At 40.3% G+C, this 18,085-nt stretch overlaps 1 protein-coding gene across 1 annotated transcript in view; it reads right to left on the reverse strand.

Annotated features, from left to right (window-relative positions):
• The window catches only part of MIB1 (MIB E3 ubiquitin protein ligase 1), a 116,616-nt gene extending 98,679 nt beyond the window's left edge, over window positions 1-17,937 (reverse strand). Inside the window, exon 1 of the mRNA XM_079784530.1 lies at window positions 16,918-17,937. Within this exon, the coding sequence (XP_079640656.1) occupies window positions 16,918-17,146 (229 nt within the window). The 5' untranslated portion in view covers window positions 17,147-17,937. The remainder of the gene's footprint in view (window positions 1-16,917) is intronic.
• Window positions 17,938-18,085: the final 148 nt, after the last annotated feature.

The raw sequence follows: 18,085 nt of genomic DNA on the forward strand, positions 1-18,085 counted from the left end.
TAGCTACCTTCTCCATAGCCATTCTCTTACTATATCATCCTCTCAGGTTTTTCCCTAAAGGCTTATGGCTTCCCTGGGGCTATACCTGTCTTCTCCGTTCCTTTCACTGTTTTCACTCCAGAATAGCAACAGTGGACACAACTGCCACGCAAGATAGTCCTACATACCAGCAGATCAACCACCACTTCTCACCAGTGATAATGATGGATTCTATCCTATGGCTAGAATGAAAATTCTATCATGAAAATCATCAGCAATAGGCCCAAAAGAAATTATACTCTAGTCTAAACAGAATGCACATTAAAATTAAAAATCCAAGATTTATAGCTATACAACTCAAAGCTACCGGCATTCACTAGTATTACCTGCTTCAGTCTTTTAGAATATAAATCAAAAGGCTGAATGCAACTTTCATCTATTCTTCCTTATTGGGTATATAAATTGAATACAATGAAAATTATTTGTTTTTGGGTTTTTTTAATCACATAAAGATTTTATTTTTTTTTAATATATTTTATTGATTTTTTACAGAGAGGAAGGGATAGAGAGTTAGAAACATCGATGAGAGAGAAACATTGATCAGCTGCCTCCTGCACACCCCCTACCGGGGATGTGCCCGCAACCAAGGTACATGCCCTTGACCGGAATCGAACCTGGGACCTTTCAGTCCGCAGGCCAACGCTCTATCCACTGAGCCAAACCGGTTTTGGCAATCACATAAAGATTTTAAAAAGTACCAAACAATCCATAACATGCCTAATCATCCCTGGGTTACTAAGAATTTGCTATATTTTGCATTAAATCAGTATGTAATCAATTCCTTATATTAATTTTGAAAAAAATCTGTAATTACTCCTGTAATTATCTCCCAACTCAAATAGCAAAAGTTTATAAAGTTAAAAAATTATTCTAGCTCACACAAAGGTATTTTTAAATTAAATTCTAAAATCCAAAGAGGGCCACACCAATCTACATCCATTCCAAGTTCTCTTCTGACAACATGACAACAATAACACATGACCATCAAGAAGCAGGTCTATTTCCCCCGACAGACACTGGACCTGGGTAGACATTTGCAACTGCCTTAGTCAATAAAAGGTGGTGGATGTGACACTATATGACTTCAGAGGCTAGGTCATAAAAGACAACGCAAGTGCTATTTGTCTGTCCAGTCTGTCTTTCTCCTTACCTCAGGATTCATACCCTACATACCTTGGGAACTCTGTCATACTAAGTCTGGCTATTATGAAGCTGCCATAGAGGAGAGCCCACAGGGAGTGGCCACAAAGAGGTATAGGGATGCCCTATACCTAAGAAGCCTGATTCTGCCAGCCCCTCCAATAACACTTCCAGCTGAGGTCCTAGACATTGTGGAGCAGAAACAAGCCATTCCCCTTGAAGCCACATCCAAATCCCTGGCCCATGGAAGCCATGAGCATATAAACTGTTTCACACAACTAAGTTTTGAAGTAATTCGCTATGTAACCATTATAACTGAAACAAAGCAAGTTAAAAATAAGTTACAATCTTTGTTAAATTATAGTTCCTTAAGTACAACATACCAAAAATAAAGATAAATTAAAGAATTAAATATGAGCTCTGGCCGGTGTGTATCAGTTGGTTGAACATCCATCGTCCTGTGCACTGAAAGGTCATGGGTTCAATTCCCAACCAGGGCTCATACCGGGTTGCGGGTTCAATCCCTGGTGGGAGGCAATTAATCAATGTTTCTCTTTCACATTGATGTTTCTTTCTCTCTCTCTACCTCTCCCTTCCTCTCTCTCTAAAATCAATAAAAACATTTTTTAAAGTATTAAATATGAAAAAAGAAAATCATAAAGGTACTAGGAAAAAGTTGAACAGCATACTTTACAATTTTGAGTAAAGTTTTTCAAAGCATGGCACAAAACCTAGAAGTCACATGCATGCCCATGTGAGCACACATATACGTAAGTGTATAAATAGAGAAAAATCTGTAAGCGCACTACAAAATTGCTGACAATGATTGAGGGTGCACAGATGGGGAAGGAGAAGGAACTTTCATCTTTAGTTCGATATACTTTTGAATTGTTTAGTTTTATTATAAGCATACTAGAGGCCTGGTGCATGAAATTCGTGCATGGGCAGAGTCCCTAGGCCTGGCCGGGGATCAGGACCGATCTGTGGGGTGACCAACAGGGCGATCAGGGGGCCCCTGCTGGCACCCACCTTGGAGGTAACCAGCGGGGCGATCGGGGAACAGTGCCAGCCACGCCCCCCACCGCCGATGCCACCGGTCACCTCCCTCTGTGGGCGACCGGCGGGGCAATTGGGGTGCTCCCGCTGGCACTCGCCTTGGCTGGCCTGGCGCCTGGGGTCTGCGGGCAGTTCCTGCACTGAGCATCTGCCCCCTGGTAGTCAGGGCACATCATAGCGACCAGTCATTCCACCAGTTGTTCTGCCGTTCGGTCGATTTGCATATTAGGCTTTTATTATATAGGATTATTAATTTCATAATTTTAAAAAGAAAACACAGCCCTGGCCAGTGTGGCACAGTGGGCTGGGTGTCACCCAGTGCACCAAAAGATAGTATCCAAAGATAGTAAATTGTTTGTAGTAGATAGAAACAAAAATTTAACATAACTGATGTAAAAAATATGGAGTTATTGCCTGACTGGCATGGTTCAGTGGTTGAGCATCGACCTATGAACCAGGAGGTTATGGTTAGATTCCCAGCCAGGGCACATGCCTGGGTTGCGTGCTCAATCCCCTGTGTGGGGCATGCCGGAAGCAGTCGGTCAATGGTTCTCTCTCATCATTGATGTTTCTGTGTCTCTCTCCCTCTCCCTTCCTCTCTGAAATCAATAAAATATATTTTTAAATGGGGTTACTTACATGTAAACTATAGTCATTCATAAAGGAAATTCAGTTATTAAACCATGTTGTAGAAGAAATGTTACTGACATCATAAACTGTATTATTATTTTATAAAGCAGTTTGCAAACAAATACAGTATACCATTTTGGTAAATAAATTACATAATACATATAATTCATGTGCACATAAAAACTAGAAAGATAATCCCCAAGATATACTAATGGGATTACTCTTTGTAGTTTTCCAAGTTTTCTACACTGTGTATTAATTCTAGGAAGCAGCTGGGTGAGTAGGGGTATTTAATATGTAGTATAAGCATATAATTAAAATAAAAGCTAAAACAAACAAAAACATGAGGGACTCTAAACAGATATTTATAGAAACCAACTTTTAAATAGTTACTTTACTAATAGGGTATTAACTGTTACTTAGAAATTTTTATTTCTTTTAAGCCTTACACAAATTGAGCAATTCCATGTGTATGAAAAGAAAATATATACCTTATTTAGATACACTTCTCATTGCCACATATCTGAAGTTAGAGTCTAATCTGTCTTACTACAGGAAAACACTATGACCAAAAACATAATATCAAATAGCATAATAGTAAATATCTCCACAATGGTTAAGTTTCTGAACAAGATGTAAAATAGGTCTTCTATGTCATTACAAAAAGTAAAATGCACTAAACAATCAGTATCCCTATGCATTTAGAGGGGTTTTTTTTCTAAACTATCTGTGCAGCACTTCAAATGAGAGTTAGTTGATAAAAAGCATAGGGAAAATATATCCCAACCTCTCACTGACCAAAAAGAGAAAAAGTCCAGTTTTTAGCTATTTATATATTTCATCTCTACCTTAATTTTCCACAAAGCACAATGATAACATTCATGAGCTCATAATCTTAAGCAGGCTTTCTTTAAAAGAAACCATTTAAATACACAATAATAGCTGGTTTAAAAAAAAAAAAAAAGGCCCTTCTACAATTCATGGTTTTAAAGAATACTCCAAGAAAACCATTAATGCACACAAAAGCACATCCAAATCCTGGTTCCCACAGTTCAAACACCAACAAAGCTACTGAACAGCTGTAAAAGAGACTAGTGCTGAGAATTGGAAAAAGTAAACAAAGCAACACCTCCTTCCATTACCAACATGAGCACTAAAAACTTTTTTAAGAATGCAACTAACTGAATTTTTTTAAGTTGATATTTAAAGAAAACATAAAACAGGAGAAGGGGCATTACATAAACAAGGCCCAAATCTGACGGATATCTCATATTGGTGGCGTTTTGTTTCCGGTTACTACATTTATCCAATTTATTCTCATCTAAAACTATTTCCTCTCAGTCGAAACCTCCTTCACCCTGGCAAGAATTATTTCTTAAAAATTTCATTTCATAAAACTTAATTCCCTAACTAAACCTATTATGCTTTTTCTCCTTCCTATATAATACCATGTTACCATCAAGAGTTAATGCTCTCTCCCTTTGCTAAGCTTTATGAAGACATCTGCCACCATTAAATGAACCACCTGATGATAGCTTTTGACTCATTCTACTAGTACTCAAATGACCATCTGCTCTGTTTTAATGGCATCTGGCCTAAATGCAATAACTTAGAGAATTTACATAGCTTAAGTCTCTTTGTTGGAAAATTTTAGGAGAACAGTAAAACATGCTAGTCAAGATCAATAACCACAAGTTAAAAGAGCCAATGAAAACAGCTCAAATTCACAAAGCACTGATCTATGCAAGTAAAATGTTTAATTTCTAGCCAGAAAAGATGACTGAAAGAGGGTACTGAAGTTCTCATTATAAGCAGTTCACTATATGAATCACTTCGACATGGAACAAGAACATCTAAATTATCACTTTGCATTATAGCAAAAGTAAGCAATATAATTGTCCATTCACAAAGAGAGTGGAAACCTGTATTAGGTATACAATGGCATACCTAAAATGAATGTTCAACATGGATGAATCCTTCAACTGCAATGCTGAATTTTTTAAGTATACAATACAAAATGTTGCAAATAAAGCAGTACATACTGTTTACAGATATATAAAAACACTAGAGGCCCAATGCACGAAATTCATGCAATAGTAGGCCTTCCTTCCCCCGGCTGCCGGCACCGGCTTCCCTCTGGCACCCAGGACCCGGGCTTCCCTCGCAGCCCCAGCTTCATCTGGAAGGTCGTCCAGAAGGACATCTGGAAGGACATCTGGTCTAATTAGCATATTATGTTTTTATTATTATAGATAGCATAGCCCTAGCCTGTTTGGCTCAGTGGATAGAGCGTCAACCCTCGGAATGAAGGGTCCCGGGATTGATTCCAGTCAAGGGCACAGACCTCGGTTGCAGGCTCATTCCCTGGCCCTGGTCAGCGCGCATGCAGGAGGCAACCAATTGATGTGTCTCTCTCACATCAATGTTTCTCTCTCTGTGTCTCTCGCCCTTCCTTCCACTCTCTCTAAAAAAAATCAATGGAAAAATATACTCAGGTGAGGATTAACAAAAAATTAATCAATTAATTTAATTTAAACAGCATTTGAACCCCAAATTAACGTGACAAAATGTTTACAGAGATTTAAAAAAGGGTTAACCAACTAGAGTATGCATCTTATTTTCCCTTAAATTCCTAATAAGGATGAGGCCTTGGTAACCTACCAGTTGGTATATTCCACATGCCTTACTCATGAGAAATACTAAATTAATGAAAACAGAATTGTTATTATTAATAACACTAGCCACTAATTATTAGTACCAAGCTTGGTGCTTCACATATTTTATTTAACCTTCCCAACAATACTAAATGGTAGGCATTATTATCCCCAATTATAGAGGAAGAAATTGAGGCTCAGAAAAGTAACCTGCCTGAAGCACACATTAGTAAGTGGCATGCTCAAATTCAAACCCAGGTGGGTCTGATTACAAAGCTTGGCCTCTTATGCTGTTCACTCTGCCAGGGATTTTTTTCTACCTAGCTCTTATCTTATCTGAAAAAGAATTACATATCTAGAGGTCACGTTCCCCATTTAACATACTGAATTCAAAATATATGCTATTAAATCGTATTCTAATGTTCAAGTAAATCTTGAAGAGATACATTTTAAACACTGAAAAGATTATCTATTTTTTTGGTTAATTTCAATAGTATAGTAGAATAAAACACCATCTACTTCCAACCAACTCTTTTTTTTTTCCCAACCAACTCTTATTATGAGTATTTTTAAAAATGACTTTGAAGTTGTCTCACCCAAAATCTACAATTCTTTCATACTTTTTCTATTGGACAAAAATTATTCTCTCATCTAATATCTGATTTTGTAGCTCTTACTACTCTATTAGAAGCTTGCATAACAGAATTACAAGCATGCCCTCAAGCAGTCCAAACAAAAGAAGTTGTCAAATTAGGTATACAATTGACAATTTTATTAATATATTTTTTTAAATATATTTTATTGATTTTTCACAGAGAGAAAGGGAGAGGGATAGAGAGCTAGAAACGTCGGTGAGAGAGATACATCGACCAGCCGCCTTCTGCACACCCCCCACCGGGGATGCGCCCGCAACCAATGTACATGCCCTTGACCGGAATCGAACCTGGGACCCTTCAGTCCGCAGACCGACGCTCTATCCACTGAGCCAAACCGGTTTCGGCTGTTATTTTTTTTTTAGCACTTGTTACACAGGGGTAGGAAATGAGGTCAAACAAAATTAGAATTATATCTGATTTTTTTTTTCCTGCTAATTGGTAAAAACTCATTATTCCATTTCAGAAGCAAAACACCTGTGTTCATACCTTGACCTATTCCAACTTCATTTTATAGGTGAAGAATTAAGGCTCAAAGATACTACCGTATTTTCTGGCGTATAAGACGACTTTTTTTTTTTTTAATTGATTTTTTACAGAGAGGAAGGGAGAGGGATAGTTAGAAACATCGATGAGAGAGAAGCATTGATCAGCTGCCTCCTGCACACCCCCTACTGGGGATGTGCCTGCAACCAAGGTACATGCCCTTGACTGGAATCGAACCTGGGACCCTTCAGTCCCCAGGCCGACGCTCTATCCAGTGAGCCAAACCGGCTAGGGCTAAGACGATTTTTTAACCCAGGAAAATCTTCTATACGCCCAGTTGTCTTATACGCTGGAAAATACGGTAATGTTATAAACTGGGCAAGAAGAAGAAAAAGACTGACAAATCTGGATTTGCATCTCCACAATCAACTTATTACTTGTAAAATCTTGAACAAATTAGTTCATTTCTCATAGCCTGTTTTCTCATCAGTAAAATGAAAGCCATCAAATAACATTTTTAGGAGGATTAAATGAGATAATGTATGTAAAACAATTAGCATGGCACCTGACACATGACTGGAACTCAGTAAATGTTAGTCCATGTCTCTAGTTAATTGACCTATCTGATAAAATCTAGAATGAACAAATGCCTTGTTTTTCCTGCTAAGTGACTGCATTATCCACTATTCCATGAAAAGAGACTATGGGAAAGGGGAAAGCAAGACACCATAATGTAAAATATTACCACCCCAAGCTTTTATGATTTATTATCACTAGCTCTGCAAAACTCCCGAAATTCAAATAATTATGTTTTTAATATTAAAAAGTTCCCACCCCTTTCTTGCTTTTTTAGAAACAAAATTATCACCAAGAGGATAACCCACCCCTGGAGAAAACCAAATACTCACGAGTGTACTTAGAAAATATAAACTAATTCTAACTAAAGTAAATGTGCTTTAAAAAGTATTCCAAAGCCAAAAATGAATGTCTATCTGCTATGTTTCATTATCTCCTCCACTAATTTAAACTCCACCTTATCTTGGTCAGTTGTTTGGAACTCAGAACCCATTTTTTCTCCCAGAAACAACATTTTAAAGATACTTAGGTCTCAGACTATTTTACAAAAACTGATTTACTCTACATAGAAATAATCTAGGGGCAAACAAAGATAAAAATTATTGTTGTGTTCCTAGTTCCACCTGAGAGATGGTTCAATCGCTATAATCCAGACATAATGGTAAAAGAGGCAAGCTAAATGGTGTGGGGACATATGAAAGTATGCGAGTAAAGAAATGGCTTTAAGAGAATGAGAAGGAATGTTCTAAAAAAGCCATTTTTCTACTGGTACTTAAAATGCATAAGCTCCTGCTTGGGGACTTAGATCAGCACTTTTCAACTGGTGTGCCACAAGAATTTTTAAAACATTGCAATATCTGACTATTTAGTCAGGGCACTGACCTCTCTTCCCTTAGAATGTCAAATTAAAAAATGAAAACATCCAACACAAAAATAGCCACCTGGTGTAAATGAACCAAAATTATACTTATTTGTCAGATCCGCAAAAAATATTATTTTTTTTTGGTGTGCCACAGAATCTTAGTAATTAGTTTGTGTGTGCCATGAGATTAAAAAGGTTGAAAATCGCTGACTTAAAGCACTGGTTTCCAGGAGACGCAGAAGATGGTCCTCTGAAAGCAAGATAAAATATAAATCCACAATCTTGACCTGACCGGTTTGGCTCAGTGGACAGAGCGTCGGACTGCGGACTCAAGAGTCCCGGGTTCGATTCCGGTCAAGGGCATGTACCTTGGTTGCGGGCACATCCCCAGTAGGGGGTGTTCAGGAGGCAGCTTATTGACGTTTTTCTCTCATCAATGTTTCTAACTCTCTCACCCTCTTCCTTCCTCTCTGTAAAAAATCAATAAAAAAATAAATTTTAAAAACTCTTGTTTCTTTGTATGTTAGCAGCAAACTTACTTACGGTTTACCACTAACAAACAAGATGCTATGCATAGTATGTAGTCTTCATCACCTTAGTATAATTATTCATATGTTTCACTGTAACAATATTAATGTACATGCTAGCAAGGTGCTGCTGTGGACCTCAAAGTTGTGTTAAATAATATAAGACAAACATACCATATTATGGTTCTAAAATCCAAAAGTTTATAAACTCAATCCCAAGCATTCTGAATAAAGGGTTGTGAACTTCCATTAAAACTTTTATTTTTATAGTTATTTTTTTCTAAAAAATATCTAACAATGAAATTAGGTTTTACTAACTGTAAATTAGTCAGTTGACTAATTAGTCAGTGAGTCCCCACACACACAAAAAAAAATTACATGTCACACATGGAACACAAAGTGTACTCCAGGTGAGTGGGAGTTTGAGAGCATGAAGACCTAACACTGATGCTCACCTCTGGCACATTAAGACCTGCTGCAGCTTTCTGGGGCCTAGTTAAGCAGATTTGTATAGTGTATCTTAATGATACAAAACAACAGGTTGTTGACTATCTTGAGACACATAACTAAGAGTCAAAATTAAGAGTAAGTTCCAGCCCAGCTGGTGTGGCTCAGTGGCTGAGTGTCAACCTATGAACCAGGAGGTCACGGTTCCATTCCCAGTCAGGGCACATGCTGGGGTTGCAGCTCAATTCCCAATGTGGGGCATGCAGGAGGCAGCCGATGATTCTCTCTCATCATTGATGTTTCTATCTCTCCCTCTCTAAAATCAATAAAAACATATTTTTAAAAAAACATAAGGGGCTTAAAGGAGGGGTCCCATGGGGCAATATCCAGAGCTTTAAAGAGGAGTTGGCTGGTGCTGGGGTCACTGAGGAGTGGACACATCAAGGCTATTTCTGAAAATAAGCAAACTGGAATCAAATACTGATTCTGAAAAGCTGCTGGATGAGATGACACCAACAGGAGGAGCAAGGAAAACAAGAAAAGAGCAAATCCCTTCTTCCCCTGAGGCCTTCCAGTCTCCTCTAAAGTCCCCTAAGGTTGGCAAAGCCAACAGGGATTCAGTTGTTCAACAGAAATATTGTGTGCCAAAGTCCCAGACCAACCTCACAATGCAGAGCTAGAGAAAAATTTATATTTAAATTGATCTAATCCATTTATTGCATAAAGGAAAAAGCCACATAAAGGAAATTTCCTGCCACACCAGATAATATAATTATCTATGTTGCCCTTAATCACACATACAAACATAAGTATGAACAGGCTGATTTTTCTCATAAAACAAAAAGAAGCTTAACAAAAAAAGGTTAGATTTCAGTAATTTGAATATTGGATAGGATGTGATAATTTAGTAGATATAACAATGTCAGCTTCTGCCAAGAACACAGCTTGGCTTCAAAAGTGTAGGATGCCCTAGCTGGTTTGGCTCAGTGGACAGAAGGGTCCTAGGTTCAATTCCGGTCAAGAGCATATGCCTGGGTTGTGGACTTGATCCTCATAGGGGGCGTGCAAGAGGCAGCCAATCAATGATTCTCTCTCATTGTTGATGTTTCTATCTCTCTCTCCCTCTCCCTTCCTCTCTGAAATCAATTTAAAAAAAAATTTTTTTTAAGTGTAGGGTGATTGGGACTTTGAGCTGCTATTTGGAACAATAAAAATTTAAAATACTTAGAGCCCCAGTAAAGTAAAAATACAATACCATAATAGTAAAGACTGACCAACTAGACAATCTGACAGCTTTGTATGCAGCTCAATTACTTGCTTTGATAGCAAAACCTCTCTCTCACGGTAATAATGTTGTTTTTAACAGGAGGCTAGTGTAATTATGTATAATAAACTACCTGTTACATATTGTATACACACACACAGAAAAACTACTGATGTCCAACAACAGTGTTACATTAATCAACTAACCATACTAGATTAGCATAAATTATTTAAAGTTCCTAATCAATTTTTCCTCAAATAAAGTAGTACAAATGGTGATCATTTCTGAACTACTATACTATAAATGGAAGAGAGAATGACAGAGAGGGAAAAGCAATGAACTAACTGACTATTCATCCTAACATTTACAGTTTACCAGCTTTGTGACTAGACAAGTTTTTTCATTTCTTTTTGTATCTGTTTCAAGATAATATCAATCTAACCTCAGATCAAATGAGTGAAAAATTCTTTGAAAAAATTCTCAGAAAATTCATTCAGAGCCATGGCTTTGCTACAAAATGGAGATACAAGGAACACACAAACACACTTTCCTTCCCCTCAAACTAATAATCTAGTGCAAAATTACAACACAGCATACCTGTGGCAATAGATAGAAGCACAGAGTGCATTGGAATCACAATTAAAGAAGGTGGAGGAGAGACCCAAGTAGGTGGCTACCTGGAAACACATCCAAAAATAAAACATCTAATCCAACCAGAGGGATAAGGCAGTAAAGTACAGAACCAGAAATACATATTAAGGTAGTATTACATTTATGCTCTGGCTGAGTGGCTTAGTTGGTTGAAGCTATTGTCCCATACACCAAAAGGTGTTATTCAAAGTGTATCCATGAGCTAGCAACATCTGTATATCTCCTGTGAGCTTGTTAGAACTACTTGGCTGAATCCCATTCATACAGAATCAGAATCTGCATTTTTAATGTCCCCAAGCAATCTGTGGGCTTACTAAAGTTGGAGAAGAGTTGCTAGTTGATTTCTTGAGGTCCTCAGGTTCAACCAAGCTGCAATCTACAGGAGTATTAAAACTATGTGGATTTTCATCCTTGAAAACATTGTTTTATTAGACGGAGATAAATAAGGAAAGATATTTTACCTAAGTCTTTAAAATAAGACAGAATCTATAGGAAAATCAAGTTTTCTTTACAGATGCCATTAGTAAGAAACATCTCACAATATTTCATCCTTAACAGGTGTGGCATCCTCTTCCCCTGTGTTTTCCGAAGGCTCTGTTACCTACTAATACTCCCTTCTCCTTCTGTAGTTCTGGAAACATCAGAAATAGGGGGCCTGGGCCCGGCTGGTGTGGCTCAGTGGTTGAGCATCGACCTATGAACCTGGAGGTCACAACTGATTCCTGGTCAGGGCACATGTCCGGATTGCAGGCTCAATACCCAGTGTGGGGTATGCAGGAGGCAGCCAATCAATGATTCTCTCTCATCAATGATGTTTCTATCTCTCTCTCCCTCTCCCTTCCTCTCTGAAATCAATAAAAGTATATTAAAAAAAAAAATAGGGGGTCTCCAAAAGGAAAAGCTGGAGATATTAACTCATTTCATTTATTATCCAGGGTGAGCACTTTTAGATCTTCAGTTGAGTACTAACATCTGAGGAGTTTGTTAGAAGCACTCTTTGCTGGGAATGGAAGAAAAGTACAAATAATTGCTCCCAAAACAGCCTGAACCAACAATACCAGAAGCTATTTTTGAGTAAACCTAATCATCTATACCCCTAACTTTTTGTTATCCATACCCAAGAGGGTAGAGAGAACCTTAATAGGAAACCCAAATTCATTTTCTCTACTCTTTCTCTGGAAATAATACTATAGTCAAGTGACCACAAAACAAGTATTAAGTAAAAACACATTTTCTTCCTAAACCCTATAAAATCAGTACCTAAATGATAAAGTATCAACTGTGCATCAATTTCCCACAATTAACTCTAAACTAATTCAACAATAATATATACATATATTTGTGCTATCTTCTTGCTCACTACAAATTAGCCAAACATATCTGGACATAAGATAGAAGTTATATCATTCAAATATATACTAAATTCCTCTTCTCATGGTTTGACTCTCCTAGACCATAAATTCAAACATATCATGTGTCACCTAAGAAAAAAAAAAACTTATATGCCAAAATATTACAGACCCCACATACAACCCAGACACAAAATATCCAATATGTAATAAGGGAATACAAGAAAGATTCACAATGACCCAACCACTCCAGAATCCTTAACTCTCAGAAAAGTTTTACAGAATTTTATTTTAAAGGTTACCCATTTCTGAATTCCCAAATATACTGTAATAAGTTTTTTGTTCATATAGTGTGGGTATAAATAAGGAACAAAGAATGAACATCAAAGATAATCTCAATTATCCTTAGGGTAAATATCGTAGGACTTTTTAAAATTAACTATAAAACATGTCGAGCACACAAAAAAGGCATAAAAATTTAACAAACACCTATGCGCCCACCACCTAGTTTAAGACATAAAACATTACCAAAATAGTTATAGCCCCTGGGGTACTACCGTGAACTGCACTCCACTTCCTCCAACATAAAGATATCCACTCCCTGGAATTCAGTACATTACTTTTCTTGTAGACTTTTACCACACACATACATATTCCTAACCAATGAGGATCAGGGGCAATTTTGCTCCCTATGGGGTATTTGGTAATATCTGGAAATATGTGGGGTTATCATGACTGTATCTATGGGTAGAGGCCAGAGAAGCTGGTCTACAATGCACAGAACAGCCCCCTACAACAAAGAATTATCTAATTAGTCCAAAACAGCAATAGTGCCAAGTTAAGCAACCCTGCTCCAAACAATAAATAGTACTGTTTTGCACTTTAACAAATCATAGGTTTTCTTTTTCCAAAAAACTTTACTTTCTTGCTTTATTTGCTTAATACTAATTTTCTCTTCTATACAGAACTTCACTGTATAAATTGTTTGTTTATCCAATTTTTGGCTTTTTAAATCTATTTATTTTTTTTATTTATTTCAGAGAGGAAGGGAGAGGGAGAGAGAGATATAGAAACATCAATGATGAGAATCACTGATTGGCTGCCTCCTGCACACCCCCTACTGGGAATCAAGCCCACAACCCAGGCCAGGTGCCCTTGACCGGAATCAAACCCAGGACCCTTCAGTCCACAGGCTTTATCCACTGAGCCAAACCAGGTTCTAATTTTTTGCTTCTACATGCAATATTGCTGTGAACATTCTTATACAAGCCTCTTGATTCTCAATGTCTAGGGCAGTAATTTTCAAAATGTGATTCTTGAACCCCTAGGGTAGTCCCCAGGACCCTTTCAGGGGCTTCATGAGGTCAAAGTATTTTCATAACTATACCAAGGTTATATTTGTCTTTTTCATGTTGGCATTGCAATGGTAGGTAAAAATGCTGGTGAGTTAGCCAAGTTAACACACTCATTAATGAGACATATGGGTAGCCTGTACCTCCTGAAATAATGCAATTCTTAGGGCAAAATATCACATCTACGGTACTTATACCTAAAACACATATCTGAATTGAATCATGAGAAAACATTAGACAAACCCAACGTAAAGGATATTCTATGAAATTATTAGTGAGTGTCAAAGTCATGAAAGACAAAGACAGACTAACTGGACCAGATTGGAAGAGACTGAATGACAACTAAATGCAATGTGTGATCCTGGATTGGATCCTGGAGCAGAAAAAGAACATTAGTGGGACAATTGGCAAAATCTCAATAAGGTCTGTAGATTAGTTAGTAGTGTTGTAGCAATATTATTTTTCTGGTTTCAATAATTGTACTTTATAAGACATTAATATTTTAGGACTATGGCTGAAAAGCCAAAAGGAACTCTTTTTACTAGTTTTGTAATTTTTTGTAAGGCTGAAATTATTTCAGAATGAAAATTTTAATCCTTTAACTATTATGTAAATAAATATCAAGTATGGTATATAATAAATACGTATTAAATCTTCAAAATGTAATATAATGCTAATAAACATCTATTTTTAAATATTTTGAAGAAAAAAAGGAAAACTTGGATAGTGGTGTTATATTCCTGGGGCAAAACCAGAGCCAAGAGTTTGTGATTTGTTCCAGCATTTCATAAGACTAGCTGCCCTTCTAGGAGTGCTTTTAAAATGTTCGCTGAAGAGCCTGGCCTGCCCTAGCCAGTTTGTCTCTTTGGATAGAGCATCCGCCTGAGGACTGCAGGGTCCCAGGTTCTATTCTCATACCTCAGTTGCAGGCTGGATCCCTGGCCCTGGTCAGGCCGCATGTGGGAGGCAACCAATCGATGGTGTCTGTCTCACATAGATATTTGTCTCTCTGTCTCTCCCCCTCCCTTCCATTCTCTCTAAAATTCAGTGGGAAAACATCCTCCGGTGAGGATTTAAAAAAAAAAAAAAAGAGCCTGGACTGTGTTGCTCAGTGGTTTAGCATCGACACATGAACCAAGAGGTCCCCAGTTCCATTCCCAGTCAGGGCACATGCCGGGGTTTTGGGCTTGATCCCCAGTAGGGGGCGTGCAGGAAGCAGCCAGTCCATGTTTCTCTCATTGAACTTTCCATCTCTCCACCCCTCTCCCTTCCTCTCTCTCTAAAAAATAAAAATAAAACCTGAATAAAATTTTTTTAATTGTTTGTTAAAGAATCAGTTGAACAAGATGAATTGCTACACACAGCAAATTGAGTAATGCATGGAATAATCTTGTAAATTAAACTAAGATTTTATAACAGTTAACCTCTGAAAAGTACCTGCTTTATTTAAGATAATGAAACTGTTTATAGGACAGATATACTCCATACTACACATTAATATCCATTTAACAAATCGCTGTAGTACAAGATTTGTTACACTTTACCTTTACCCTGGAAAGACATTTAAATTTCCCTATAAACCTACAATAACTTATCCCATGACGCCTCCAAATTATTGAGTTATGGTCAAACTTTAGTTTGAGGTAGCATGAAAACATTTTAAGAATGTACAAAAACAAGTATAGGCCTCATACAGTGTTGCTAGGAGTTTAAATTGGTAAATGTCTTCAGAGGGCAATTAGTCGCTATCTATCAAAATGTTAAGTATGTGTATCCTTTGATGCAATTCCACTTCAGATATACTTAGCACAAATGCACAAGGATACACGTACAAGGATTTATTCACTCCATCTCTGTAAATAAGAAGACATGAAACAATATCAATGCCCATCAAAAAAGCACTGGTTAAATAAAATACTGCATCCAGTCATTGGAATACTATGCAGCTATGAAAGAATAAGGTGCCAACATGGCACAATCGCCAATCCATATTATTAAGAAACAAAACTGCAGAAGAGAATAAAGTTTATTACTATTTTTGCTTAAAGGGTAATAGATTTAATAGATTTATGCTTGCAATGAACAGAGTATTGTGTAAGAATACACAAGAAACTGAAAACAATGGCTGCCCTTTTTTGTACTGTTGAAACTTTCCTTTTGGTACTGCACGTACATCTTTTTCAATGTTTAAAAAGCCAAGTAGGAAACACAATTTTATGAATAATCTCAAAAATTGAGTTGGCTTGTATTCATATCCCTTTTTATTGCTGCTAACAATAACTAGGTACCCACTTAAGGATGTTAGGCTTTGTCAGAAGTAGCTTATTTATGCATTCTAAAAAGTATCCAATTTTAAATTTGAACTATTTTCTACTGAATACTATTAAGGATAAATGTATATGAAAAATGAATTTGATTAAAATAAATTAGACCTTTAACTTATATTATATAAAAATCCAAGAGTCAATAACAAACAGATCCCTGAAATTTTGTGAATCAAGAAGGACACTGACTCATTGCTGTGTTATTGGATAAGTCTTTGACAGAACCTTACATATAAAATGAGATGTTAACAAAAACATATATCGGTGTTTTCTATGCTTATTTTCCACTTGGAAAAAAAAAGTATTTAACAAAAAGAAATGCTTAGACTACTTTCCCTGTATTGGTATAACGATATAAAATGAAACAATTTAGATGAAAAATCATTCCACGGGTCCCAAGCAGCATTCAGCTACCGAACTCCAAGGGGGGAGGGGGGGGAGAGGAGGGGAGGTGGGTCCCAAGGGCCCCTCGGCGATTGTAACCGGTGAACTGAGCACCATATGGCAAGGCAAGCCTCCCTCCTGACAGTTATCACTTGGTGTCTGATTGATTTCAAAGCTTGTTAGACAAGCCTCTGCAGACCCTGTTGTCCTCCCCGGGCTTTGTGTCTTCCAGGCTGGATGGAAAGCATCCTGGTGATGGTGTTGCTCACCTTTTCCCTTAGTGATGGGGGGGGGGGGGGGGGGGGGGCGCCGCAGGGGAGCGGGAGTCTTTTCTGCAAGTTTTTGTTGATTAGATACTGAACCTAAAATCCCCTCTGCCTCGCCCCTTTCCGCTCCCTCCAGCCGGGCGCTGCGGGAGGCGTTCCACCCAGGCCTTCCCCCAGGCGGCCGCCCGACGCCCCCCCCCCCCCCCCCCCGCCTCGCCCCTTCCCCGCGCGCGGCCCGGCGCCGGGCGGAGGCTTACCCGTGGGCGCGCTGTCCAGGATGCGCAGGTCGTAGGCCCCCGAGCAGCGGTAGTTGGCGGCGGTGCCGTTGTCCCACACCACCACCACCTCCTCGGGGCTCTCGAAGCTCCGGACCGTGCCCACATGGCCCTCGCCGCCGTCCTGCTTCCCCCACTTCCAGTCCGGGCCGCGGACTACCCGCGCCCCGACCCCTTCCACCATCACCCGGTTATTCCGGGAGTTACTCATCGGGGCCCCAGCGGTGGGCTCCGCTGCAGCCGCCGCCGCCGCCGCTGCCGCCGCCGGGGGCCCCGGGAGCGAGTCGGGCCCGGGCCGGCCTCTCGGCGCCGGCGGGGGCGGCAGCGAGCCGTGGGGAACGTGGGGGTGACTCTCGGGGGCGGCGGCGCGATCCCCGCCGAGCCCACCGCCGCTCCCCAGCCGTCGCCGTCGCCACCGCCGCCGCCGCCGCCGCGCCCCCGCTCAGACTGGACGCCGGACCGCAGCGACTCGGAGGCGGCGGCGGGAGGGCGGAGGGGAGGGCGCCGTGGGCGGGGACTCCTCCGCTTCCTCCCGGCTCCCGACCGGGCTACAGCGACGGCCGCCAGGAAACCGCGCTCTCCCCCGGCCGGGAGCGCGGGCAGCCGAGTGAAGCTAGCCGGGGGGGATTGGGGGGGTCGTCGAGGGCGGCGGGGGGCAAGCTTAACTGCCGGCCTTTTCGCTCCCCCGGCCCCTCGCTTCGGGTGGGCGCCCGAGGACCGGGCCGCCGCCTCCCCGCGGGCAGCGGTGGTACCACCCGGCGGCCGGCGAGCGCCCCAGCCCAGGGGCCCCGGCTCTCAGCCCCACGCACGCCGCCGCGCTCCGCCCAGCCACGGAGTCCCCTCCGGGCGTCAGCGACTCCACATCCGGGTACTGGCGCCCCCAAGGCCGCAGCAGCACCTCCTCTTTGCGACTAGGAGAGGGGTCCTCAAAAACAGCGGGGTGGGGAAGGCTCTGGAGGGTCGCGCGACCCGGGAGAGAAAGGAGAGGGAAATCGACCCCTAAGCGTCAGGCCAGGGCCCAGGGGGAGTGCGCATGCGCGCGCCACGGAGCGGGGGGGGGGGGGGGGCGGAGGGAGGAAGGAAAGCAAAAAGGCGGAGCGGTGGGCGGACGCCCGGCTTCAGCCTCGGGTGATGGAGAGGCGGCTCCTAG

This window comes from Cnephaeus nilssonii (assembly GCF_951640355.1).
Source record: "Cnephaeus nilssonii genome assembly, chromosome: 11".
Lineage (NCBI taxonomy): Eukaryota > Metazoa > Chordata > Mammalia > Chiroptera > Vespertilionidae > Cnephaeus > Cnephaeus nilssonii.